Source organism: Hyaena hyaena, unplaced genomic scaffold (assembly GCF_003009895.1).
Source record: "Hyaena hyaena isolate Hyena2069 unplaced genomic scaffold, ASM300989v1 scaffold_38, whole genome shotgun sequence".
Taxonomy (NCBI): Eukaryota; Metazoa; Chordata; class Mammalia; order Carnivora; family Hyaenidae; genus Hyaena; species Hyaena hyaena.
The window spans coordinates 3,748,953-3,774,364 of NW_024080670.1; the positions used below are offsets into that span (position 1 = coordinate 3,748,953).

The window sequence follows — 25,412 nt, forward strand, 5'->3', positions numbered from 1 at the left end:
TTGCAGAGAGCGCCCAGGGGGACTATGCGAGCCCAGAGGTAGCTCCTCGAGGTCTAGCAATCGCATGTGCCCTGCTCGCGGGTCCTTCCTCAGCCATCGAAATTCCCACCCACGATACTGACTTGGCTAAACTGTCCCCCCTAATCAGTCGTTTCTCCAGCCACCCTGCTGTCATCCTTTTACCCACTGACTCACCTACTGTCCCCTGGGCCCCCATTTCATTCACCCTTCTGCCGTCACCGTCCCTCAGCACCCCCGCCACCCACCTGCCACCTCGGCCGCCCTCAGGGCCACCCCGGCCCGCCACCTTGTCAGCAAGTTGCACGTGCAGCTGCTCGGCATATTCCTCACTCTTCTCAGCTCGTTCCTTCTGGGCTCGGATGGCCTTCTTTAAGGTTTCTTTGTCCCGGTCTCCCTTTTGCTTTAATTCCTTCAGCTGCTCCATGATGGCTTCCACTTCTGCCTTGTGCTGGTTCCCACTGCGCTCCAGGTTCTGGGAAGGTAGGGTCAGGGAGGGGTGGAGGAGGGGGGGTGGCGAACAGAGACAAGAGAGGCAGAGAGGGAGGGCAGAGAAGAGAGGGGATGAGGGAGGGAGAGAGAAAATGGGTCACCAACTGGGTGGGGCCTTAGGGCCAGGGAGGGGGGCCCGTTCCCAGCTCCCCGCGGCGCTTCTCTGAATCACTGAACCCACTGGCTCTTAATGTTAGCACATTAACATTCTTCCTTCTGAATTCTTCCTTCAGCTCCCAGCGCGGTGATCAGAAGATTCTCTCAGTCACTCAGCAGAGCTATGACCTCAGACGGTCCCGAGCTCACATGGGCAAGCAGCAATTGAGACTATTCCTTCCCCAGGGGTAGTTATAAGACCCGAGGGCCTAAGAGATTAAGTGACCGGCTCAGGGTCATGGCACCAAACCCGGTCACTCCTGCAAAGGGCACCTGAGGCCTCCGGGTCCACTGCGCATGCCACCGTCCCAGAGTCTCTCTGAAGCAGGAGTGCTTGGGCAGCAAGTGCCCCATACACCACTGAGGCAAAGCCTTCCTGAGTAGGGCTCGCCACGCCGAGACTGCCATGCCCCCGCCCCTCCTTTCCCACCTGTGGGGCCAGCAGGTACCTTGATCTGCATGCACAGGCGACTGTTCTCTGCCTCTTTGCACCGGAGCTGTGCCTGCAAATGCCCCCGCATAGACTCCATGGATTTAGAAAGTTCAGATGCTGTCTTCGCTTGAGCCTTGGGAGAGATGGAGAAAGTGGCAGAGTCAGCATTTGAACCCAGGTCCCTGATTCCAGAGCACAGTCTCCCCACTAAACTCTACGGGCCCATACGGAGGAGCAACTGTCAGGGATGGTACCTTCTCACATTGTATTTCTTGGAGAAGCTCTTCTACCTCCTTGTCTTTGTCTTGCAGCAGTAACAGCAGGCGCTGGAGAGAACACACACTATCATGAGTTCCCTGGGAAGAGTGAGGGAGTCGGGCCCGGGGGGGACAGCCACTCCTCCGAGTGCCTGGAAGCCCAAGATCCCAAACACACCAGCCCAAGTCACAGAGACCCTGGCAGGAAGCACCCAATATCTGTACTGAACATTTAAGACAACAAATATGGGGGCGCTTGGGGGGCTCAGTCGGTTAAGCATCCAACTTCGGCTCAGGTCACGATCACACGGTTCGTGGGTTTGAGCCCCGCGTCGGGCTCTGTGCTGCCAGCTAGCTCAGAGCCTGGAGCCTGCTTCGGATTCTGTGTCTCCCTCTCTTTCTGCCCTTACCCCGCTAGTGCTCTGTCTCTCTCTGTTTCTCAAAAATGATTAAAAATGTTAAAAAATATTTTAATAATAATATTAATAATTAGTCGTGGGAAACAATGAAAAACAAAAAAATGCTAAATTAGAATCCCCATAATCCCCCGGGCAAAGAAAACCACTGTTAAAAGATATTAAGAAGTCTTCTGCAGGGGCACCTGAGGGGCTCAGTCAGTTAAGCATCCAACTTCGGCTCAGGTCATGATCTCGCGGTTCGTGGGTTTGAGCCCTGCATCAGGCTCTGTTCTGACAGCTAGCTCAGAGCCTGGAGCCTGTTTCAGATTCTGTGTCTCCCTCTCTCTCTGCCCCTCCCCTGCTCACGCTGTCTCTCTCTCTCAGAAATAAATAAAAACATAAAAAAAACACACACACACACACACACACACACACACACGCATTGATCTTGCAAGATAAAATAAAGATAGGGGCGCCTGGATGGCTCAGTTGGTTAAGCGTCTGACTCGTGATTTCGGCTCAGATCGTGATCTACAGTTCATGAGTTTGAGCCCCATATGGGGCTCCATGCCAGGCATTCTTTCTCTCCCTTTCTCTCTGTCCCCCCGTGTTCCCGCTCTCTCAAAAATATTAAATTAAATTAAATTAAATTAAATAATATTAGTTGTGGGGGTGCCTGGGTGGCTCAGTTGGTTAAGTGTCCAACTTCAGATCAGGTCGCGATCTCACTGTTCGTGGGTTTGAGCCCCGCGTCGGGTTCTGTGCTGCCAGCTAGCTCAGAGCCTGGAGCCTGTTTCGGATTCTGTGTCTCCCTCTCTCTCTGCCCCTCCCCTGCTCACGCTGTCTCTCTCTCTCAGAAATAAATAAAAACATAAAAAAAAAAAAAAAAAGAAGTCTTCTGCTTATTTTGTTCCAGAACCCACAGTCCCACCTTTACCATAAAGGTATTAAATCTTCTACATCTTTTGAAACAGCAACTTAAAAGTTTCAATTTACGGATGGATCATCATTTGATTCCCAGGCTCTCAAGCTGGATATGCAGATTCAGGCGTTACCCTCTTCATGCTGAATCCCCCAGGTCACATTCAGAGAGGCAGCGAGGGCCAAGCGCCACGCCGGGGGTAAGGTGGTCTCCATCTTCCCTCTCCCTTGGGAGACTCGTGTGGGCGCTAATGGCTCAACTACTCCAGAAGCTCTGGGGAGTTAACATGGTGCATTTTTTGTGCAGGCCAGCCAGTAGTCTCCCAGCTCATCTGGCCGCAGATCACTCCCCTGCTTTGTTCCTGGCGCCCATTAACATCGTCGAGGAACTTAGGGTTCCAGGGACCAGACTTTGGAGCGTGCTGCCTTGGGAGAGATTCCCAGAACTGAAACTGTTGAGTCAAAAAGTCTACCTTTTGATGGATTTTAATGCAAATCAGGAAATTTAAGTAACAAGACTGATAGTCAGAAAATCCAACAGCAGGAGCCACATCCCTCAGGTTGGGTGTTCAGCTTGGTGGTTCGAGCTCCCGACTGATCAACTAGACAAGCCCCATGGGGCAGGCAGGGTAAGGGGACATTAGCCCATTTTATAGATCAGGAAACTAAGACCCAAAGAAATGTTGGAGACGGGCTGCTGGGGTCGCTCCAGCCCCTCTGCGCACCGTCGCCTAAACCCCACCAGAGCCGCCAGGGGGCGCTGTGTTACCGCTTTTTCTGAGTCTGCCTCCGCCAGCCTTTTAAGTAGGGCTCCTTGTTGCTCCATGAGCCTTTCGGAATCCTTTAAGGGAAAACACAGGGAGAACCAGGTCGTTAAGCAATGAACCCAGATGTCTACATCCTATGAATTCTTTCCTTTTTGCCAAAACTACTACTTTCCAATTATAGGAGCCATAAATAGATTGTAATCTCATTATAAAATAATCCGTGAATACGAGTAAAGCTAAAGTCCCCCTCATCCACCTCCAAACCCCACCCCATTGTTATTATTAGTTTGATGAGTGTCCTGCCAATCTTTTCTCTATGCACTTATATATCACTACATCTAGAGAAATATTATCTTTAGGGGGGTAGGGATGCGATGGGGTTTATAAGTGATTTGACCAAAATGATAGCATATTGTATTTTTATGCTACAACTTGATTTTTTTTTTAATATTTTGTATTTATTTCTAGGAGAGAGAGACAGCGTGAGCAGGGGAGGGTCAGAGAGAGAGAGAGAAACAGACTCTGAAATTGGCTCCAGGCTCTGAGCTGGCAGTCAGCACAGAGCCCGACGTGGGGCTCGAACCCACGAACCGCGAGATCATGACCTAAGCGAAAGTCGGACGCTTAACCGACTAAGCCACCCAGGCGCCCCAACAACTTGATTTTTTATAAAGAGCTTGAGGAGCACCTGGCTGGCTCAGTGGGTGGAGTGTGCGACTCTCGATCTCAGGGTTGTGAATTTGAGCCCCATGTTGGGTGTAGAGATTACTTAAAAATAAAAAAAAAAAAATCTTTAAAAAAAGAAAAAACCCAACAGCTTTTTTGAGATAAAAATTCAGATACCATTCAAGCCACCCATTTAAAATGCACAATTCAGGGGTGCCTGGGTGGCTTAGTCGGTTAAGCGTCCGACTTTCGCTTAGGTCATGATCTCGCGGTTCGTGGGTTCGAGCCCCGCGTCAGGCTCTGTGCTGACTGCCAGCTCAGGGCCTGGAGCCTGTTTCAGTCTGTGACTCCCTCTCTCTCTGACCCTTCCCTGCTCACGCTGTCTCTCTCTCTCTCCTAGAAATAAATAAAAAACATTAAAAAAAATAAAATAAAATAAACTGCACAATTCAGTTGCATCTGGTGGCTCAATCAGTTAAACTTCCGACTTAGGTCATGATCTCGTGGTTTGTGGGTTCAAGCCCCACGTCGGGCTCTGTGCTGACAGCTCAGGGCCTGGAGCCTGTTTTGGATTCTGGGTCTCTCTCTCCCTCTGTCCCTCTCCTACCTGAGCGCGCTTGCTTGCTCTCTCTCTCTCTCTCTCAAAAGTAAATAAACCAAACATTTAAAAATAAATAAGTAAAATAAAATGCACAATTCAATGGTTTGTGGCACACTCCATTATTAATTTCTTAAACTGTGGTAACACATTGCTAACATAAACCGTGCCATTTTAACCATTTTTTAAAAATGTTTATTTATTTTTGAGACAGAGACAGAGCATGAGTGGGGGAAGGGCTGAGAGAGAGGGAGACACAGAATCCGAAGCAGGCGCCAGGCTCTGAGCTGTCAGCACAGAGCCCGAAGCAGGGCTTGAACTCACAAACTGTGAGATCATGACCTGAGCCAAAGTCAGACACTTAATCGACTGAGCCACCCAGGCACCCTTTTCATTTTTTTTTTAACATTTATTTATTTTTGAGAGAGAGAGAGAGAGAAAAGAGACAGAGTGTGAGCAGGAGAGGAGCAGAGAGAGACGGAGACATAGAATCTGAAGCAGGCAGGCTCCAGGCTCCGAGCTGTCAGCACAGAGCCCAATGTGGGGCTTGAACTCACAAACCGTGTGATCGTGCCCTGAGCCAAAGTCAGATGCCTGACTAAGCCACCCAGGCGCCCCTTAACCACTGTTAAGTGTAGAATCCAGTGGCGTATATAGTACCTTCAAATATTGTGCAACTACCACAACTCCCTAGTTCCGGAACATTTCCATCATCCCAACGGAAAGACCTGTTAAAACAGTCTCGTTCCCCGCCCACCCCCATCCCCTCAGCAGCATCTAATCGGCCTTCTTTCTCTAACAGACCATTGTATTTTTAACCTTTGCCCTTGCACGGCCTCTGGGCAAGGAAGGTGTTCCCAGGTCACAGAAATGCCAGCACTGTACCGAAGTGCTGTGCTGGGCCAGGCGTGTACAAAGTGCCTGAGCCTGAAGGTCTGTGATCTGCGGCAGCTGAAATGACCTACAAAATGCCTGCGCGGGTTTGCATGGCCACGGGCAGGAGGAGGGCTCTGGGCAGCGGCCAGTCTTTCCAGCTGCTGCTTTAGCTTGCATTTCCCCGTTACTCATATGTTTATCAGCCCCTGAGCTCCCTCCTCCCCACCTGCACGCTCACGCCCTTGCCCATCTTCCCAAACAGGCCGTGGCTGTGAACCGGCTCAATTCTTCCCTAGAAGCGGGCTCGGCTCGCCTTCCCTTCTCCTCTCCGGCTCACAGGTCCCAGTCACAAGCCACGGCAGGCCTGGGAGCGGAGAGGCCGGCGTCACGGTTTCTCGGGCAACGGGAGGAGGCAAAGAACACGGGATGGAAGCTAAGGCGTGGAGCTGCTCGCACTGCCCTTTACGCCGTGTCCTCCGAGCCTCCGGGGGGCGCTACCCAAGCGAAAACGCAATCTCACCGAATCCCGCATTCGAAGGAGCCGCGACCTATGACCGCCCCCATTTTCGAGAGGAGGAGACCGAGCTGGGAGAAGTGAGGTGAGCGGCACGAGATCACGCAGCTGCAAACGGCAGAGCTGGGCCCTAAGCCAACTGGCCCCACGGCCAGAGGAAACTCTCATCCACGGAGCATAGGAAGCACCGAGGTGGGAGGGCCGGCCCAAGAGCCACGTGGGCAGGGGGAGAGGAGAGCCTGGGACTCAAAGGAGAGTAGCTGCCGTGGGTGGGAGCCCAGGTTAGCTGACCCTTCATCTCCAATGGGAGATTCTAGAATTCCAGGACAGTAGAAGCTAAGGAGTCCCAAAGGAGAAATACTGGGAAGAAAGAGGGTTTTCTGGGGGCCCCAGTCCCAGGACAAACAGCAGCAGCACCTAACACTTACCACACAGCTATCATGCGCCAGGCAACATGCCAGTCCCTCATCTATGTCCTCACATGATACCACATGGAAGATGCTAGTCCCACTTCACAGGTGGGAAAACTGAGGCCCAGAGAGGTTAAAAAGTGCCCACCCAGGTGGCTCTTTTGGTTAAGCCTCCAACTCTTGACCTCAGCTCAGGTCATGATCTCACGGTTTGTGAGTTTAAGCCCCGTGTCAGACTCTGCGCTGACAGCACAGAGCCTGCTTGGGATTCTGTCTCTCCCTCCCTCTGTCCCTCCCTCCCCCTCTCTCTTTCTCTCTCTCTCTCAAAATAAACTTAAAAAAAAAAAATAGCAGTTAAGAAAGAATTCCCCAGCCAAGTATACTGAGCCAGACGTTAAATAGGTATTAACCATTTTAAGAGAATAATTTAGCTATGACTAATAAATTGATAGAAATATAGTCTAGAAACTCTCAAATACACCAGGATAGTGTACATGAATGCCCAAAATAAATTATTTTTTTTATGTCTTTATTTTATTTTGAGAGACAGAGAGCGAACGGGGGAGGTGCAGAAAGGGAGACACTGAATCTGAAGCAGGCTGCAGGCTCTGAGCTGTCAGCACAGAGCCCGACACCAGTATCGAACCCACAGACTGTGAGATCATGACCTGAGCCGAAATCTGAGGCTTAACCGACTGAGCCACCCAGGCGCCCTGAGGGCTTGTTTAATAGGAAACAACTGAAAATAGTGTCCATCAACAGAAGAAAGGATAAGTTGTGGATTAGTCATAAAATGGAATATAGCAGTGAAAGTTAACTACCTTAGGTCTCAGGAGAAAATTGGATGGATCTTATAAAACTATTGAGTAACGGGGAGCCTGAATAGGTCAGTAGGTTAAACGTCTGACTCTTGATTTCGGCTCAGGTCATGATCTCACAGTTTGTGAGATGGAGCCCCGATTTAGGCTCTGTGCTGACAGTACAGAACCTGCTTAGGATTCTCTCTCCCTCTCTCTCTGCCTCTCCCCCATTCTCTTGCACACAGGCACGCGCTGTCTCTCTCTCTCTCCCTCATAAATATGTAAGTAAACATTAAAAAAATTTTTTTTTAATTTGAGTGAAAAAACAAACTCAAAAGAATACATGTGGAACGCTATCATTTCCATAAGGTTTGAAAACAGGCTAAACAATAGTATACTAAGTGATGCATACGTAAGTGATGCAAACTATCTGATTGGAGCTAAAGGATCCCTCTGATAAGCTTATCACCAAAGGAGACATTTAACTACATGGACAAGATTTTGTTTGGAAGGCTGGTCTATAAACATACCACTTCTATTCCTTATTTTACATACTAGCTGGGGGGTGGGGCACCTGGCTGGCTCAATCAGTAGAGCACTATACTCTTGATCTTCGGGTTGTGAGATCAAGCCACACATTGAGTGTGGAGCCTACCTTCAAAACAAATAAATAGGGCCACCTGGGTGCCTCAGTCAGTTAAGCATCAACTCATGATCTAACTTCAGATCAAGTCATAATCTTGTAGTTCATGAGTTCAAGCCCCACATCAGGCTCTGTGCTGACAGCTCAGAGCGTGGAGCCTGTTTCAGATTCTGGGTCAGTCTCTTTCTGTCTCTGTCTCTGCTCTGTCTCTCGCTCCCTGCCCCTCCCCCACTTTCACGCCGTCTCTCTCTCAAAAATAAAATAAACATTAAAAAATTTGGGGCGCCTGGGTGGCTTAGTCGGTTAAGTGTCCGACTTTCGCTTAGGTCATGATCTCGCGGTTCGTGGGTTCGAGCCCCGCGTCGGGCTCTGTGCTGACTGCCAGCTCGGAGGCTGGAGCCTGTTTCAGAGTCTGTGACTCCCTCTCTCTCTGACCTTCCCCTGCTCACGCTGTCTCTCTCTCTCTCCTAGAAATAAATAAAAAATATTAAAAAAAAAACATTAAAAACTTTTTTAATTAAAAAATTTAGGGGCGCCTGGGTGGCTCAGTCGGCTAAGCGTCCAACTTCAGCTCAGGTCATGATCTCATGCTTTGTGAGTGCAAGCCCCACGTCAGGCCCTGTGCTGACAGCTCAGAGCCTAGAGCCTGCTTCAGATTCTGTGTCTCCCTCTCTCTCTGCCCCTCCCCTGCTCATGCTGCCTCTCTCTCTCTCTCTCTCAGAAATAAATGAAACATTAAAAATTTTTTTTAATTAAATAAAAATTTAAAAACTAAATAATGAATTAAATACTAATTCTTTTTTTTTTTTTAACATTTATTTATTTTTGAGAGAGACAGAGCATTAGCAGGGGAGAGTCAGAGAAAGAGGGAGACACAGATTCTGAAACAGGCTCCAGACTCTGAGCTGGCTGTCAGCACAGAGCCTGATGTGGGGCTCGAACCCACGAACCGTGAGATCACGACCCGAGCCGAAGTCGGACACTTAACCGACTGAGCCATCCAGGCGCCCCGAATACTAATTCTTTTAAATAAAAACAAGAAGTTCACAATGCAAACATAACATAAAACAAAACAAAACAAAAGACACTATGGTCTCTGATGTGAACCAAACAGGAAGATGGCTGTTTGGGCCGTCAGTCTTTCCAGAATCATCTGCTAATACAGAATATCTTCCAGAGACCACCTTTTAAGAAAAGCGCAGCCCAACGGTTGGTGCCAGCCATTAGCCATCCTCCCTTCACCCAGGGGCCGAGCTCATCCCGGGCTCCTCGGGTCCCTTCCTGCGCCACCAGGTCCAGCTTCGACAACTAAGGCAGCGCCCGTCTACCAGGGGTGCCCAGCGCATCCCGTGAACATCCTGTCAGATCCTCCCACGGCCCCCTCGGGCCCGGCACTGCTAGTTCATTCTATTCCCCGATGAGGAACGGCGGAGGGGGCCATGGAGGCTCGCAGCAGATGGGCCCTTGGTGCCGCGGGACGTGGCCGAGTCCCAGCTCACCTCTTTGCAGTGCTGTTCCCTCAGCAGGTCTCGGAGGGTGCGGTTGGTCTCCTCAAATGTGCTTAGCTTCTGCAGGAGAAGTTCCTTCTGCCTCGTCAGGGTGTTAATGTCCGTGCAGGTCATTTGTTTCTCCTGGAAGACAGCAAGCAGTGTTACACGGTACAGGGGGAGGAGGGGGCACGTGGTAGAGCCAGGCCCCTTTAAAGAGGCGCTGGAGCCAGGAAGCCCAGGTAAGCAGCCCAGGGCTGTGTACGGGGCCAGAGTGGTCAAGGGCAGGCTTCCCAGAGGAGGTGGACCTGGAAGGATGGGGCAGGAGCTGAGAGCGACCGAGGGACAAGGGCTGGGGCGCCCAGCGTGGGCAAGTGCAGTTAAGGCAGGCTTCCTGGAAGAAGTGGAGGAAGAGGAGGACGACACCTGGTGGCCGATACTCGCAGGAATCAAACTGTGGCTGAAACTTGCAGGAATCAGACTTAGGCCTTGACTCACTGTGATCCCAGGAGACCCATGATGAGGTCAACTCAGAAACCCTGGCCACCAGAGGTCATCCTCGAGGATCAGGCCCCAGAAGTGAGAGTGGGGGTGGGGGCTGAGGCGTCAAGCGTGCTCTCCCCTGGCCCAGGGATGTCACAAAGTGGGCCTGATGACTGCGTAAAGACCCCTCCCCAGCTTGCAGCTTGCCCCTCTCTGGGCCCAGTCCCACCACCTACTGTCTTCAGCTTCCCGATGGTGTCCTTCAAGGCCATGACTTGCTTGGCGGCAGCAGCCCCATCCATTTCAGCCTCTACCAGCTTGGACATGAGGCACTCTTTCTCCTGCTGGAGGTGTTTCTTCTGAAGCCTGGGGCCAGAGAGAATAGGGCTCTATGAGCCCTCCCAGGCCACGGCCCACCCAGAGCTCTGAGGCTCGCCTCACAATGCCCTGCGAGCCTCATCTCCGGTCAGGGGACAGTGGGGGAGGGGGAGGGATGGCTCCCGGGCGGCCACCTGGGCGCCACAGCAGGGCCTCCACCTCAGGTGATGTGATGGCAACCGCGGCCCTGCTGGCTTCTTAGTCATTAGCGTCACCTCTGGCCCTGGCCCTTGCCACAGCCTTCAAACCGCCACCTTCAGATCCGCTTCTGAGCCTCCCCATCCACTCTTCACAGCGGAGCCAAGCCTGGCCGCACACCACTCCCTGCTTTGAACACCCTTCCGTGGCTGCTCAGGGCACACTCCTCCAAACGACCGCTAAGAGCGGCCTCCGCCAACCTCCATGGCGCCCCCTGCCCTCTCCCCTGCTCCTTCAGGCCTGCATTCCATTTCTGGGTTGCAAACGCCTCCCTGGGGGCTTTCACACCAGATCCAGCATCCTTTGTTCCCAGCACCTACTGGCCGCCTCCCCTAACCACCCCGCAGGACGCTCCTTAAACGTCGCTTTTTCCAGAAAGGCTTCCCTGCCCCCACTGCACTCTGTGAGGGGTTCTCGTCTTCCCTCCCAGCGTGAATCACGGGCACCTTCTGGTAGCTGGCCATGTGACTGGCAGACGGCCATAAGCCCGGGGGTGCTGGGACCCGGGGGGGGGGCGGCGGCGGGGGGAACGCGCTCTGGGGCCGGGCCGCCTTACACGGTGAAGTCCTTCTCCTCCTTGATGCGCTCGATGTTGTGCCTCAGCACGGTGTTCTCGTGCTCGGTCTCGGCCAGCTCATGGGCCACCTCCTCCAGCTCCTCCTTCCGCTCCTCTAGGAATCTTTTGGCCATCTGGCGCTCACCTTTCTGCATCTTGACCTGTGCAGGGGGGCACGCAGGCAGGGGCCACTGAGGGGACGGTTCCTCCGAGGCTCGTCGCCAGGCCCATCGCTTTGGGCCAGATAAGGGCGCCTCCGATTGACAGGCACAGACGTGCTTAGGTCCTGTTGGCTGCAATCTCAGTTAATCATCACACAGACTCTGGGCGGACGCTGTTCATCTCGTTTCCTCGGGACTGAGAAAACCGGGTGCAGAGGGCCCAAGTGCCTGGCTGGCTGGGGACAGGGCCGGGATACAAACCGTGGTTCGGTGGGCACACCGCAGGAGAGGTGTCACAAGAAGGCCCGCGCACTGCCCGCTGTGGGGACAGGGCTGTTGCCGGGCAGCCAGCCCCAGCTTCTCCAGGAGGGCCTACGGGCCCCAGGGACAGGGTGGCGGATTAAAGGCAGGCCATGTCAGCAAGACACGGGCCACGTCAGCACTCAAGACCCAGACTTTCACGCCAGCTCCCGCCACCCTCCCGGGCCAGGGCCGTGGACTTCCAGGTTGTTCCCAATTAAGGGCATGGCCCACCAACTGAGGACAAACTTCCTTCACCTCTTTTGGGGCTTTGTTCTTTTTTAAAACTTTTGTGTCAACTGGGAAACAGGTCCCGGTGTCCCCGTCACTTCGTCTCCAAAACAGGGACAAATACCACCACCAGCTTCATTTACTGCGGTGACAGATCCAACCAGGGCAGCCATACGAAGCACCAGGCGGGGTCAGGGCCAGGCCTGGGGTAAGTGGAGAGGGATCCCAGGTTGCCCCGGCTGCCTCCTCAGGGGCATCTAAAGCCCTGGGCAGCCTGCCGGGAGGGGACCGAGGAAAGATGTGGGCCACCAGGACCCGGCCTGCGGGGTACCTCACGTCCTCAGGCCAATAGCTCTTCCACTCCCTACCTTCCTCACCTCAGACTTGAGACAACCAACCGCGTTCATTAGACTGTCAATCTTCTTATCATAACGGTTCATTTTACAGTGACCCGAGTCGTCATCTTCTGTAGAGAGGTCACTTAACCGCATCACCGAGACCAGCTTTTCTGAAGATGGTGGCGTGATCTCCAGGCAATGAGGAGGATTCTGATGCAGAGGAGGGAGAGACACGTGAACTCATAAGGCAAAGCCACAACCGTCAGTTCGAGCACCACCTGCTTGTCCTGCGGAAGCAGGAAGGGCTAAAACGCCGAGGGCCGACCACGGGGACCCCGGGAAGGAGAGAACAACCGCGGCTTCTTCTTAATGGAACGTCACCTACCCGTTTACGTGACGTTTCTAAAGATTATTCGACCCAAAAAATAAGCCTGTGTTACGATGTCAAGTTTAAAATAAAGGACAGAACAAGCTGACATAAATAGTCACAATACTCAAAGCTGGCAGAAGTTGGGGGCGGTGAATGATTTCATTTACTGAGGGCAGAAGTGAACTAAGTCAAAAGCCTTTTAAATGAATACGAATGTGGGGCGCCTGGGTGGCTTAGTCGGTTAAGCGTCCGACTTTCGCTTAGGTCATGATCTCGCGGTTCGTGGGTTCGAGCCCCGCGTCGGGCTCTGTGCTAACTGCCAGCTCAGAGCCTGGAGCCTGTTTCAGTCTGTGACTCCCTCTCTCTCTGACCCTCCCCTGCTCACGCTGTCTCTCTCTCTCTCTCCTAGAAATAAATAAAACATTAAAAAAAAAAATTTAAATGAATACGAATGCATAACAGTGGGCCGTTGCAAGTAACCCACATCTGCTTATTATAAAAGGTACTTTGGGGACAAGTGGTTAAATGTGAGTGTGGACCAGATATATGAAAAGAAGAAATACAGCTTTTAGGACTAATTGTTGTTATTTCGGTTACATAGAAACATATTATTAGAAATGCATGCTGAATGCTTTAGGGGTAGAATGGTATGATGTCTGGAAATATTTAAATACATCAGCATCAAAACATATTTTTTAAACAAAATGCATGTACCCCCTCCAAAATGATTACGTAAAGCTGTATGAGCCTTTGCATGTAAGACTCCAGAAAGAAAGCTATTATGATCTGGGAACCAGGGTTTCCATGGGTTTTTGATATGTTGAACTTGACTCTCTCAGTCTCTAGGTTTATTCTGGTGCATTAAGCACTTGCTATTTCTCATTATTTGTACAGTTCTGTTCCTTTTAAGCCCAAGTGGCCAACCTCTGTACCAGATTCCAAGGGAAGAGGGTGACTCTCAGGAATAAAAGTATTCAATACGACTATAACTCGGGGCGCCGGGGCACTCAGTTGGTTAAGTGTCTGACTCTGGATTTTGGCTCGGGTCATGATCTTGTGGTTCATGAGACTGAGCCCCATGTCAGCGCAGAGCCTGCTTGGGATTCTTTCTCTCCCTCTCTCTTGCCATCCCCTCCCCCCATGCACACACTCTCTCTCACTCTTTCAAAAATAAAATAAACATTTAAAAATTAAAAAAGTATAACTCTCATGCCAAACAAGTAGGACTTACAGGGTACAATTTTTAAAATGCATGTGTCCTCTGTCCCAGTCACTTATTTCTAGGGACTTATTAAGAATATGTAAGAATCTGGGGCTAAATCGGTTAAACGTCTGACTTCAGCTCAGGTCATGACCTCATGGTTCACGGGTTCGAGCCCTGCATCAGGCTCTGTGCTGACCGTTCAGAACCTGGCGCCTGCTTCAGATTCTGTGTCTCCCTCCCTCACTGCCCCTCCCCTGCTCACATACTGTCTCTCTCTCTCCTCTCTCTCTCTCAAAAATAAATGTTAAAAAAAATAAAAGAATATCTAAGAATATGAATCAATATTTAATATCAAGGCAAGGATAGCAAAGATAAAGATAAATGTATGACAAGACAGTATTGGTTAAATACATCATGGTACAAATATACCCACAATGAATACTGCTTTAAAAAACAATAAGGTACAATTGCAAATATAGTCAAAATGTGTCCAAAAAGAATACAATAAGTAAAATACGATACCGTTACAAAAAACAAAACAAGGAGTCTCTTTCTAAGAAAAGATCAGAAAGCTTCTTTCCACCCAGGAGTCCCAGGGCAGTCAGGGCACCTGGGTGGATAAGTCGGTTGAGTGTCCGACTTTGGCTCAGGTCATGATCTAATGGTCCACGGGTTTGAACCCCGTGTCAGGCTCTGTGCTGACAGCTCAGAGCCTGGAGCCTGTCTTCAGATTCTCTGTCTCCCTCTCTCTCTGACCCTCCCCTGCTCACGCTGTCTCTCTCTCTCAGAAATAAATAAAACATTAAAGAAAAACTTTTTAAATAAAAATTTTTTAAAAAATTTTAAATCAAACAAGAGGGGCGCCTGGGTGGCTCAGTGGGTTAAGTGACGGACTCTTCATTTCAGCTCAGGTCATGATCTCACTGTTCGTGAGATAGAGCCCCACATTGGACAGTTAGTGAGATAGAGCCCCACATTGGGCTCTGCACTGATAGTACGAATCCTGCTTGGGATTCTCTCTCTCTTCAATCTCCCTCTGTCCCTCTCCCTGCTCTCTCTCTCTCTCTTTCTTGTCTCTCAAAATAGATAAACATTAAAAAAAAAAATCAAACAAGAATCCCCACAGGTACACAGCATGTGTTCTGGGGTCCATGTCCAGCTCACCCCGCGTTTCCTCATCATAGAATCTTTCTCCCTTGCCCATAATGGAAAGGTCAGGTTGGGTCTTCCCAGAAACTGAGCACCACTGGGAAGGAGAAAGGCACTGGCTTGAGGGGACATCATCAAATACAGCTATTATTTGAGAGACAAGTCACCTCTCTGAGCTCTATTTCTAGGAGTCCATGGCCCCAGGACTGAAAGCAGTCATTGAGCTCTCCAGAGGGGGCCGTAGCTTCTAGCAACCTAGGTCAGTAGGGAAGTCAATTTCCATAGTGGCAGATCTTTAATGTATATTTCAAAAACTACCAAGTCTTCTCCGTTTTTTAAAAACCACTTTTAATTATAAAATATAGTATGCTTGTTATATTGAGTTTCAAGCAGACAATAAAAAATAAACCATTAAGGGCCCTCCAACTGCTTACTACTTTTTATATATCTTTCCAGAAAATATTATGCATATACAAACACACATATATACACACCAATACAGATGTCCTTTTTTTTTTTCTCATTCGTTTAAAGGAAGCTCTACGCCCAACATGGGGCTCAAACTCATGACTCCAAGATCAAGAGTCACATGGTCACATGCTCTGGGGCGCCTGGGTGGCTCAGTAGGTTAAGGGTCTGACTCTTGATCTCGGCTCAGGTCATGATCTTGAGGTTCGTAAGATGGAGCCCTGCATTGGGCTCCATGTGGACAGCAGGTATTCTGTCTATCTCTCTCTCTTTCAAAATAATTCAACTTTAAAAAAAAAAAAAAAAGAGGGGTGCCTGGGTGGCTCAGTTGGTTAAGCGACCTCGGCTCAAGTCATGATCTCATAGTGTGTGATTTTGAGTCACACGTCAGACTCTGTGCTGACAGCTCAGAGCCTGGAGCCTGCTTCAGATTCTGTGTCTCCCACCCTCTCTCTGCTCCTCCCCCGCACACCCTGTCTCTCGCTCTCTCAAAAATATATAAACATTAAAAAAAAAAAAAGTCATGCTCTGACTACTGAGTCAGCCAGGTGCCCCACAGATGCCCTTGTTTGTACAAATAGGGCCAAACCCTACTTGCTGTGCGGCTCCATGCTTCATGATCACATATAAATATCTACCTCCATCACGGTAACAGTTCTATGCTATTCCACTGCATGCATATATCATAATTTAACCAATACCCTCCTGACAGACATTTAGGTAGCTTCCAATTTTTCTCTCTTACAAACATCTTTATACATGATCCCTGTACTCATGTGCACTGGCTCAGTCAGTTAAGCGGCCAACTCTTGATTCCAGCTCAGGTCATGATCTTGAGGTTCAGGAGATCAAGCCCTGCATTGGGCTTCCATGCTGACAGGGAGCCTGCTTGGGATTGTCTCTCTCTGCCCCTCCCCTGCTTGCTCTCTCTTTTTCTCTCTCACTCTCTCTCAAAAGAAATAAACTTAAAAAACAAAAACAAACAAAAAAAAACTATAGCATCAATTCCTAGGTATAAAACTATAGCATCCCTAGGGTGTTTGGACTATGCAACTCTTGATCTTGAGTTTGTGAGTTCAAGCCCCACACTAAGCGTAGAGATTACTTAAAAATAAAAAGAAATTTAAAAAAATTTTAATTTTACAAAACTATAGCATCAATGTTTTCATAAATGCTCCAGAACTGTTAAATGATTTCACCAATCCTCTCCAAACAGTATAAAAAAAGTTTGCTGATTTCTCCTACACTTGCCAACAGGAGAGAGGTCAGTAAGTTTTTCAACTACAGTATACGCCATTCAACAAAAATGAGAGCTCATGTTTGTTTTCAAAACAGTTGTTTTTCATTTACAACTAACTGATTAGTCAGGTACATGTAGCAAAAAAATGGAAGACCGCATTTTAATCCCAAACTTTCTTTCCCTTTTCTTTTTTAAAGGCATTTAAAGTTTTTAGGGTGGCTGGGTGGCTCAGTCGGTCGAGCATCCGACTTTGGCTCAGGTCACAATCTCGCTCACGGGTCTGAGCACTGCATCAGGCTCTGTGCTGACAGCTCAGAGCCTGGAGCCTGCTTCAGATTCTGTCTCCCTCTCTCTCTGCCCCTCCCTGCTCATGTGCTCTCTCTCTCAAAATAAACAAACATTTAAAAATAAAATAAAATAAAGGCATTTAAAGTTTTTAAGTGTATTCATGTATTTTTTTTTTTTGATGTTTATTTTTGAGATAGAGAGAGTGCACGAGCGCTAGTGGGGGAGGGGCAGAGAGAGAAGGAGACAGAATCCAAAGCAGCCTCGGTGCTGTCAGCACAAAGCCCAATGTGTGGGGCTCACAGAAACCAAGAGTTGGACGCTTAACCAAATGAGCCACCCAGGCACCACTAATTCCAATCTTTCTTATGCGCACACGCGTGCGCACACACACACACACACAAGTCAAGTCAGAACACTTTTCATTTATTCCCTAGAATACCCCATTCTCCCTTTGTCTCTTCGGGAAAACTGATAAATCAGGCAGTCAACCCCATGAAGTAGGACTTCAGAGTAATTCCTTTTACTTTTTATTTCTAATTTTAAAAGTAATAAACTATCAAAAAAAAGTAATAAACTATCAGCAAAAGACTGTTTCCAAATGGGTCAGCCATCATCTGGAAGCAGCCTCAGGTCCTTTTTACTTTTGCCCCAATAATGAGATCTTTGCGTAAAATGCAGCCAAAAGGTCTTGTCTCCTCGTCACTGAGGTTTCTTGTCGCAACTGACTAGAATGTAAGCCTAAGGAGGTTGAGCCTGCCAGCCGGAGGCTGTCCCCACAGTGCCCGACAGCGTCTGGCCCAAGTCTCAATAAAAGTTAGGCCGCGAGAATCACTGTGCAGATGGATGGATGGATGGGTGGATGGACGGACGGACATGCAAAACATGTTGCGGCATGGCTACAAAAAGGACTGTAATTCTCTTGGCACCTTCACAACTAATACGGAAGGCACCGGTTAACCAGGAGATGGCTCCAGAAGCGGGCTGGAGGACACCCGTGGAGTACACGCATGAGCTCTTGTGGGGACCGCCTCAGAAGAGGCGCTGCTTTCTTAGACGGGCACGTTTCTGGCACAGGTCTCTCTAAATTACGCCTCAGATACTATCGCAGTCACACGGGAAAAGACGTGTGGCTCCACACGTGCAAACCAGAGAGGCCAAGGGCACACCATCTAGCATGAGACACCCCTGGGCCCCAGCTCCGGCTCTGCCGCTTTCTCTGGGGCTTCGTCTCTCTGAACCTCAGTTTCCTCATCTGTACATTGGGAGAACACGACCTACCACACCGCAGGCTTGTAAGGACCCGAGAACGTCCCGTGCTTGCAGGGGTGCGGAAGGCGCTCGGGGCCTCTCTGGGCCAACTGGGCCCTCTCTAAGAGCTACCGCCAACCCTGAATCCTACCGAGTTTGAGGCCTGCTAGAACCTGACCAGTCCGAGAAGGAAAGCCTGAACGAGAATGAGCCTACCTCCCACTTGCATCCCACATGCCGGGCGGATGATTTTCCAGGGGGCATCCAAGGTACCTTGGTTTTCACCCGGACACTCCGCCGCACATTCACGGTGTCCCCTTTCATTCCGCGCTTATGAGATTTCTGTGGAAAGGGACAAACCCAGGGTCACTTCCCCACACAGCTGGCCGTGGCGTCACACTGGTGGCATCCACTTCCAGCTCCACAGGGGAGCCTCTTCTGACTAAGGCCACAGCTGCCGCTTCTGGATGACAGGGCTGCCTACCTTCTAACCAGGCAGCTGACCTCTGAGAGCAAGTGCATTTGCCTCGGGAACCTTTGGAGTTCGAAGCACGAGGAGGCCGGGCCGGGAGGTGACTCCCCCAGATCCGCGGCCTTGGCCTCGCCCGCCCGGCACGCTCCTACCTGGCTGCTGGCTGCTGGCGGTTTCGGGAGTTTTTTTATGTGGACGTGGACAGGAGTGTTCTCATCCACGTGGACATGTAAGGGGGGAGTTGAAGAGCGGTCCTTCATGGTTCGCTTCTGGCAGGCGGGGGAGGACAACACAAAAAAGGTTGATCTGTGGACGAGTAAACTGGCATAAAAAACAGAGCTCACGGCCTCTGGGGGCCACTGGGAAAGCCTAGCCACCAAGCGAGCGGGACAGCTACCAACTACTAGCATGCGGGCGGGACCCAAGGCAGCAATGCTATTCCTGCAGGCTCCTGCAGAGATGCCAGCCGCAGACCGCTGCGGAGACCTAGGTCTGCTCAAGAGACGGGTCTGTAAGGCCCGCCCGTCCCACAGAAGAGCCCAAAGCCAGCCCCGGGCTCCCCAGGGCTGCATCTCCATCTAAGCCTGCTGGAATGCACACGTTCCCTGGGACTTAGCGGAGCCCAGTGGGACAGCAGGGACCTCCTCCTGCGCCCTAATCTGAACTGGGCGTGCAGATGAGCGCGGGGGGCCACGCGGAATGGAGCGAGCACAGAGCGAATCAGGCAGTAGGCAGGAGAGAGAGGACGGCCACAGAAAGCGAGAGGAAGTGCTGAGCTGAGAAGGTTGCATAGACTCCGAGGAAAAGAGGAGCAGGGCAGACCCCCCCCCCAGCTGCACAGCCCCCGCCCGCCCCCCACCCCCAGCAACTAGCCCTTCCCCCTGCTTTTCTCGTTCCTTCTACTCTTTTTTTTTTTTTTTTTGGAAAAGTTGTTCTCGAGACTTTTTGGACCTCGGAAGGGTCGGGTTAAGGCAACCTCCTCACACCCAGCAGCCGAAGAACAAAAACCATCCCCATCAGCGAGCAGGCCAGGCGCCAGAGCACCTAGCAGAGCGATGGGCCACAGCGGCGCCAGCAGGGAAAGGCAGGTCCTGGAAAAGGGGCGCAGAAGCGTTGGAGGCGGGGCCGCAGATCCGAGGGCTGCTCCGTGGGCACGTCACCTACCGTCACAGTTACACTGGGTGCGCCACAGGGTGTCCTCAAAACCTTTTTCTGCGTGAGACTTGTAACTCCGTTCTTCCCACACGATGGAAACCTGCACCCAGGCACAAGAACCAGACTGTAAGCGGAAAAATATGGCTCTTCTAGTTCTTAGATCTCCCGAAATCACACACAAGCTTAGGGCTCGGAGAACCAGTCTGGAATCACTTGGCCCCCTTTTCATGAGCACCGAGCACGCATGGTGTGCCCAGCAGTGGGATGGAAACAGGGAGTGATGGGCATTCACAGGGCTGACCTGGTAACTTGCCATCGCATCACACGTATTGTGACCTTTGGCTGAAAAGCCCAGCTGTCATGCTGGCTGTCAAGTGGCAAAGAGCAGGCAGCGCGGGAGCCACAGGCAAGGTACTGGTCTGGCCAAGGGTGAAAGCGCCCAGGGCTATGCCCAGAGCAGAGGTGGCCCTGGAGAAATGCTCCGCGAATGACCGTCATAAAAAGAGCAGCAGGGGAGTGTATGGGAGGCTCAGTCCGCCAGCCAGCCAACTCTTTATTCCAGCTCAGGTCAAGATCCCAGGGTCCTGAGATGGAACCCGCTTCAGGCTCCAAGCTAAACGTGAAGCCTGCTTAAGATTCTTTCTCTCTCTCTCTCCCTATACCCCTCTACCCTGCTTGAGAGCTCCCTCTCTCTCTAAAACCACCACCACCACCACAACAACAAAACAGTAGGCTCAGGAACAAAGTCCCTATAACTCAAATTTCATGAAATTAACACAAACAAGATGATGAAAAGTTACTCTTTCCCCAAATATACCTCTTTCTACCCTTTAAAGTCTTGAGGAGCAGGGTTAGTTTTGTTTTGGAGATTTTTTTTTAATAATATACATGCAATTCATCATGCTTATATGTAAACAACCCCATCACCAGATTTGCAAATACAACACAAGTTTAATCTCCAATATTTGGTAGCGGAGCATCCAAGAATGCCCCGACAGAAGGGGACTTGGAAAATTCAGTTGATCCAACCCACTACTACCTCCTGGCAGCCCCAAAATACGGCTTCACCCTCCCCACAAATACTTCTGGGAAAATAATGTAACCTAAAGATGCAACATAAAAAATTCTGGAGCACTTTAGCATGCATCTTGCTGTACGTATATTACACCTTGATGAAAAAGAAAAAAATATTTATTGCGTCCTCATCATCATTTGGGCAAGGAATACCAAATCTGAGTGAATAGACGGGTTTGTTTGTTTTTCCCCCCTCCTCACTCAAAAGCCAAGAGATTTAGGAAATCTCTCTCCCTCATCAGGCTTGACATCTAATCACCTGGACTGCAGCGGCACCTTGCTAACTGCCACCTCCCACATCATTGTGATTTATTTGCATGCAGCCTCCTTTCAAAAGGAACAGGCACGCCTAGTGCTCCATGAAGACAACAATGGTGACCCTGTTTGCCACCGGGGAAATAGGGCACCTGGGGAGGGAGGGCAAGGGGAGCCAGAGCTGGGATGGCCTGCGTGTACTTTTCCCCTCCTCCCCTTTAGAAATGATTTCTCAAGGTCATGAACCAGACTTTCAACACGCAGAACAGGGAGGCTGAAAAGAGAAGCCTCCGGTGAGCCTGGCCTGCGGGCCCCTGACCACCTTTCCCTGCCCTTCCGCCGAGGCGCCCCCCGTGTTGGCAGTACCTGGGGGAGCCGCCTGAGGATGAGGCAGACATGGCTAGGCATCAAAGCCGCAAAGGTGGGCAATTGGGTCAGCAGGCTCTGCTCAGGGGGACCCAGAGGGGCTTGTCAATGAGAATCTCAGGGGCCCGGCATCAAACGTCCTCTCTGAGGGGAGGAGGGTGGAAGCTTTGGGGGTGGCAGTTGGATGAAAACTTGGGAGGCGCTCCTCTACTGTCCAAGTCGCACAGCAACTGTCCTGCCAAAGTGGGGGGAGATAGGAGAGGCTGAGCGACCTGCGGGGCAGTGGATGGACGGCTGGCAGGTGGGTAGAGGGCGCAGGGGGCGGGGGGGGCGGGGCGGGGGGAGTTCCCCTCCCCAGGGAGGGACAGGGGGCGGGACTTCGAGGGCAAGGACCACCACGCCCAGGCCCCACCCAGGAGAAGTGGGTGCCCAGTAGAGGGAAAACCTGAGGTGTTGGCTGGCGTGCGTGGAGCGAGGGACCGGCTAGGTCCCCAAGAGGGCCCCAAAGGGCCGGAACCCACGAAGGGAGCTGGAGGAATATTCCGGGCGGGGCCAGAGCAACTGTCTCCTAGGAGAAGGGGGCGTTCCCGACAGAATAGAAACCCAGAGAGAACCAATAGTATTTGAAGGCGGGAGGGGCGGCAGCCGCACGGGAAAGGGGCGTTCGCGCCGCAAGCGGGTACCCCCGACGGCGAAAGCAAAATCCTCCCGGGCGCAACAGCCAGCGGCCGCTGGGACTTAGTATCCGAGTTAGAGCCGGTCAGACGCCGGGTGGTGCCGGGGGCGGGACGGGACCCCCGGTGAGGCCCCCTGGACTGGTGGTCCCGCTCCCGCAGGGTCGGGCGGCCGGGGGACGGCCCTCCGGGAACAGCGCTGCCTACGAAGCGCGGACAAATAACTGACGAACCGAAGCCGGCCGGGAAGGAGAGGCGGCCGGGGCGACGCCCACCGGCGGGCAGGGGGCGGGGGGCCAGTCTCCGACGGCGGGCAGGAGGGGACCAGTTTCTGCCCATAGAGAGAAGGGCGAGGCCCTGCCGGGGAAGGCAGAGGTGGCAGTAGAGTCCTGCCGGAGGCCAGGCCAGGTGGGAGGCTGCCGGCCCGCCCGTTAGCGCGAGGAGAAGAGGGCCCGCGCCAGGGGAGGGGGGGGCGGGGCAGGGGCCACATTCTGACTGGAGCGGGACGAGCCTGCCAGAGGGCTGGAAGCAGGGGCGGCCGAAGGGGAGGGAGAGCGGCAGGGACCATCCCTCCCTCGGGGACCCAGCCCGGCGGCGGGGCGCCCCGAAGCGCCCGGGGTCCCGCCTGCCGGCGGCATCTCACCAGGAGCGACACGGCTGCGCCCAGAAACGCCTCCTTATGAAGTCGTTGAAGTCGGAGGCCAGGGCCGTGCCATGGAGACGCCGCGGCGGATGCAGTCCAGCTCCCGCGGCGACTCCTCCCCGCTTCCGCCTCCTTTTCCGACACCCGGTCGGCAGCTCGCCCATTGGCCAGTTCAAACCCCCCCGGGAGCCTCTCGGGTTTCGCCATTTAGGCCCAGCCCCTGGCGTCACAGAGATGCCCCGCCCCACACGAAGCCCCGCCCACGTCCGGGCCATGCGCCCCGTCGCCGTGGAGACGCGAGACGCCACTAGAGGGCCTTGCCCCGGCTTGCCCCGCCGTTCAAGGCCTGGCTGACCCTCCGCCATTTTTACCCGGTCGCGGTCCAAGCTCGAGGTCCCCAACTGGAAGGAGCGCTAAAACTCTACTCCGGGCCCTTTGAAACGTGTTAGGAAACTGGGCTTCAACTGGGGGACACAGAACAAGTTAGCGGCCGGAGCCACGCGCAGCCTCTGAAATCCAGCCCCGCCCGTCAGGACTCCACTGTTGGTGCACAAGACCCATATTCTGACTCTCGCCCCTTCCCACAGCTCCCCCTCTTCCCTTGTCCAGACCAGAGGAACAGGCCGCGTTCCCCTCGCTCCTCACCGCCCTCCTGCACCCTGGGTGCTGCTGTGTGTACACACCTATCACGATGAGGTTCTCGCTGGGCCGCCATCTTCTCGACTATGCTTCACTGTGGACCAATCAAGGGGGGCTGTCACGTGGCTCGCCGTGCCGCCCTGGATTGTGGGAGACTTTAACATCCTCACGCCAACCTGGCCTCGGTCACTTGACATCCTCATGTCCATGACTTTCCCTTGCACCTCAGCCATGCACCCTCGGGGTCACGCAACTGGCCCACGTGAAATCGGAAATAGCTCCCTGCTCTCCACATTGTACCGGCTTTCCTGGCTTCGCTTTCATCGGCTAATGGCCACCATATTCGCTCCCCGGTGTTAGGGAGCCCTCCACGTCCATTCATCTTCTACCTGTTGAATAAATGATGGGTCCCCTATAACCTATCATTCAACCACCTGAGGTTCTGCAAGGCTGAAACTTACACATGGCCTCCACCTTCAGCTGAGCCCTCATCCCCGCCCAGAATTCTTCCATTTGTCTCTAGATCCCTTTCCTCTTCCCAAGTGGCTTTTCCAAACCTTTGCCTCTCCCATCTCATACTCCCAAGTCTCCTTTTTCATGGAGAAAAATAAAGCCATCAAGTAGAATTACCTTCTCCCTACCTGCCCCCATTTTACCCCCTCCCCACCACGTCCTCACCATCTTTTAGTTCTTCCCTTCAGAGGAAGTGATGTCCTTCTTGCTGCTCAAGGTAAACTTCTTGCTGCCGGGCCTAGATCAAAGATCTTAGTAAAATGTCTCTTGCTACCCCCAGCACAGAATTGTTGATCATTTCTCAGTGCTCCCACATTCGCTGAACCAATATTTATTAGGTCCTTGCTGTGTGCTAAGTCCAGTTCAACGCCCCTACCTAAACCAACACACCCTACCGAGTCTTCAAGGAGCACACAGCCAACCTCTCAGACATGACCAGCTGACATGGTTAAAGCTTTCCGCTCTCCACTCACTGAAGGATTTTGCCATGATTTTCTTCCTCTTCACCATCTGAAGAGGGCCCTTCCCAACCAGTGTAGTTCTTTGGGGCTTTTGTGATGGAAAATCTGAGAATGGACAGAATCAAGAGGTCACCGCACGTGCAAGCGCGCTTGCGCGTGCACACACACATAGCACTGAGTAACAGGAAGGAGGAAGAGGAAAAGCTTCTCAGAAGGTTGGGGGGGGGTGGCAGAAGAGAGACCAAAGACAGGTACAGAACCACCTGTAGTGTGTGGAAGATGTGGGATGGAGAAGAAAAGGAGCATATTTAATTTTTTTTAATGTTTATTCATTTTTGAGAGACAGAGACAGAGCATGAGTGGGGCAGGGGCAGAGAGAGAGACACACACACACAGAATCTAAAGCAAGCTCCAGGCTCTGAGCTGTCAGCATGGAGCCAGACATGGGGCACAAACCCAAGAGCCAGGAGATCATGACCTGAGCCGAAGTCCAACGCTTAACCGATGAGCTACACAGGTGCCCTGAACCATGTTTTCTGAGTACAAGCCACTTTGAGCCTGGCCAGTATTGACCACCTTTTTTTTATTTTTATTTTTTTTTAAGTTTGTTTGTTTATTGAGAGAGGAGAGAGAGAGAAGGAGCAGGGGAGGGGCAGCGAGAAAGGGAGAGAGAGAATCTCAAGCAGGCTCTGCACTGCACCCAACCCAGGCTTCTAATTTACAAACCACGAGATCATGACCTGAGCCGGTTGCTTAACTGAGCCACACAGGCACCCCCCGCCCTGACTGCTTTTTTTTAAACGGCAATACCCAGGGGCACCTGGGTGGCTCAGTCAGTTGAGCGTTGGACTTCAACTCAGGTCATGATCTTGCGGTTTGTGGGTTCAAGCCCCGCGTCGGGCTCTGTGCTGACAGCTTGGAGCCTGGAGCCTGCTTCAGACTCTGTGTCTCCCTCTCTCTCTGACCCTTCCCTGCTCACGCTGTCTCTCTGTCTCTCAGAAATAAATAAAAACATTTTTAAAAATTAAAGGGCAATACCCAGGGGCTCCTGGGTGCCTCAGTCCATTGAGCGTCTGACTTCGGCTCAGGTGATCTCTCATGGGGCATGCTGC

At 51.9% G+C, this 25,412-nt stretch overlaps 1 protein-coding gene across 12 annotated transcripts in view; it reads right to left on the minus strand.

The window, feature by feature from the left end:
• ODF2 (outer dense fiber of sperm tails 2) overlaps positions 1–24,067 on the minus strand; it is a 37,685-nt gene extending 13,618 nt beyond the window's left edge. Inside the window, exons 1-13 of one of the 12 annotated variants that reach the window (XM_039229448.1) lie at positions 22,688–22,767; positions 21,371–21,605; positions 19,685–19,775; positions 18,673–18,789; positions 18,265–18,390; positions 12,121–12,291; positions 11,052–11,212; positions 10,156–10,285; positions 9,449–9,580; positions 3,445–3,516; positions 1,354–1,425; positions 1,116–1,232; positions 308–493 (exon numbers count right to left, since the gene is read on the minus strand). In XM_039229448.1, coding sequence (XP_039085379.1) covers positions 308–493; positions 1,116–1,232; positions 1,354–1,425; positions 3,445–3,516; positions 9,449–9,580; positions 10,156–10,285; positions 11,052–11,212; positions 12,121–12,291; positions 18,265–18,390; positions 18,673–18,789; positions 19,685–19,775; positions 21,371–21,402 — 1,407 coding nt within the window. In that variant the 5' untranslated portion in view covers positions 21,403–21,605; positions 22,688–22,767. Of the gene's footprint in view, positions 1–307; positions 494–1,115; positions 1,233–1,353; positions 1,426–3,444; positions 3,517–9,448; positions 9,581–10,155; positions 10,286–11,051; positions 11,213–12,120; positions 12,292–18,264; positions 18,391–18,672; positions 18,827–19,684; positions 19,776–21,370; positions 21,606–21,815; positions 21,917–22,687; positions 22,878–23,370 lie in introns of those variants that run through there. The other 11 variants (XM_039229447.1, XM_039229449.1, XM_039229445.1 and 8 more) reach the window with 11 other exon arrangements.
• Positions 24,068–25,412: the final 1,345 nt, after the last annotated feature.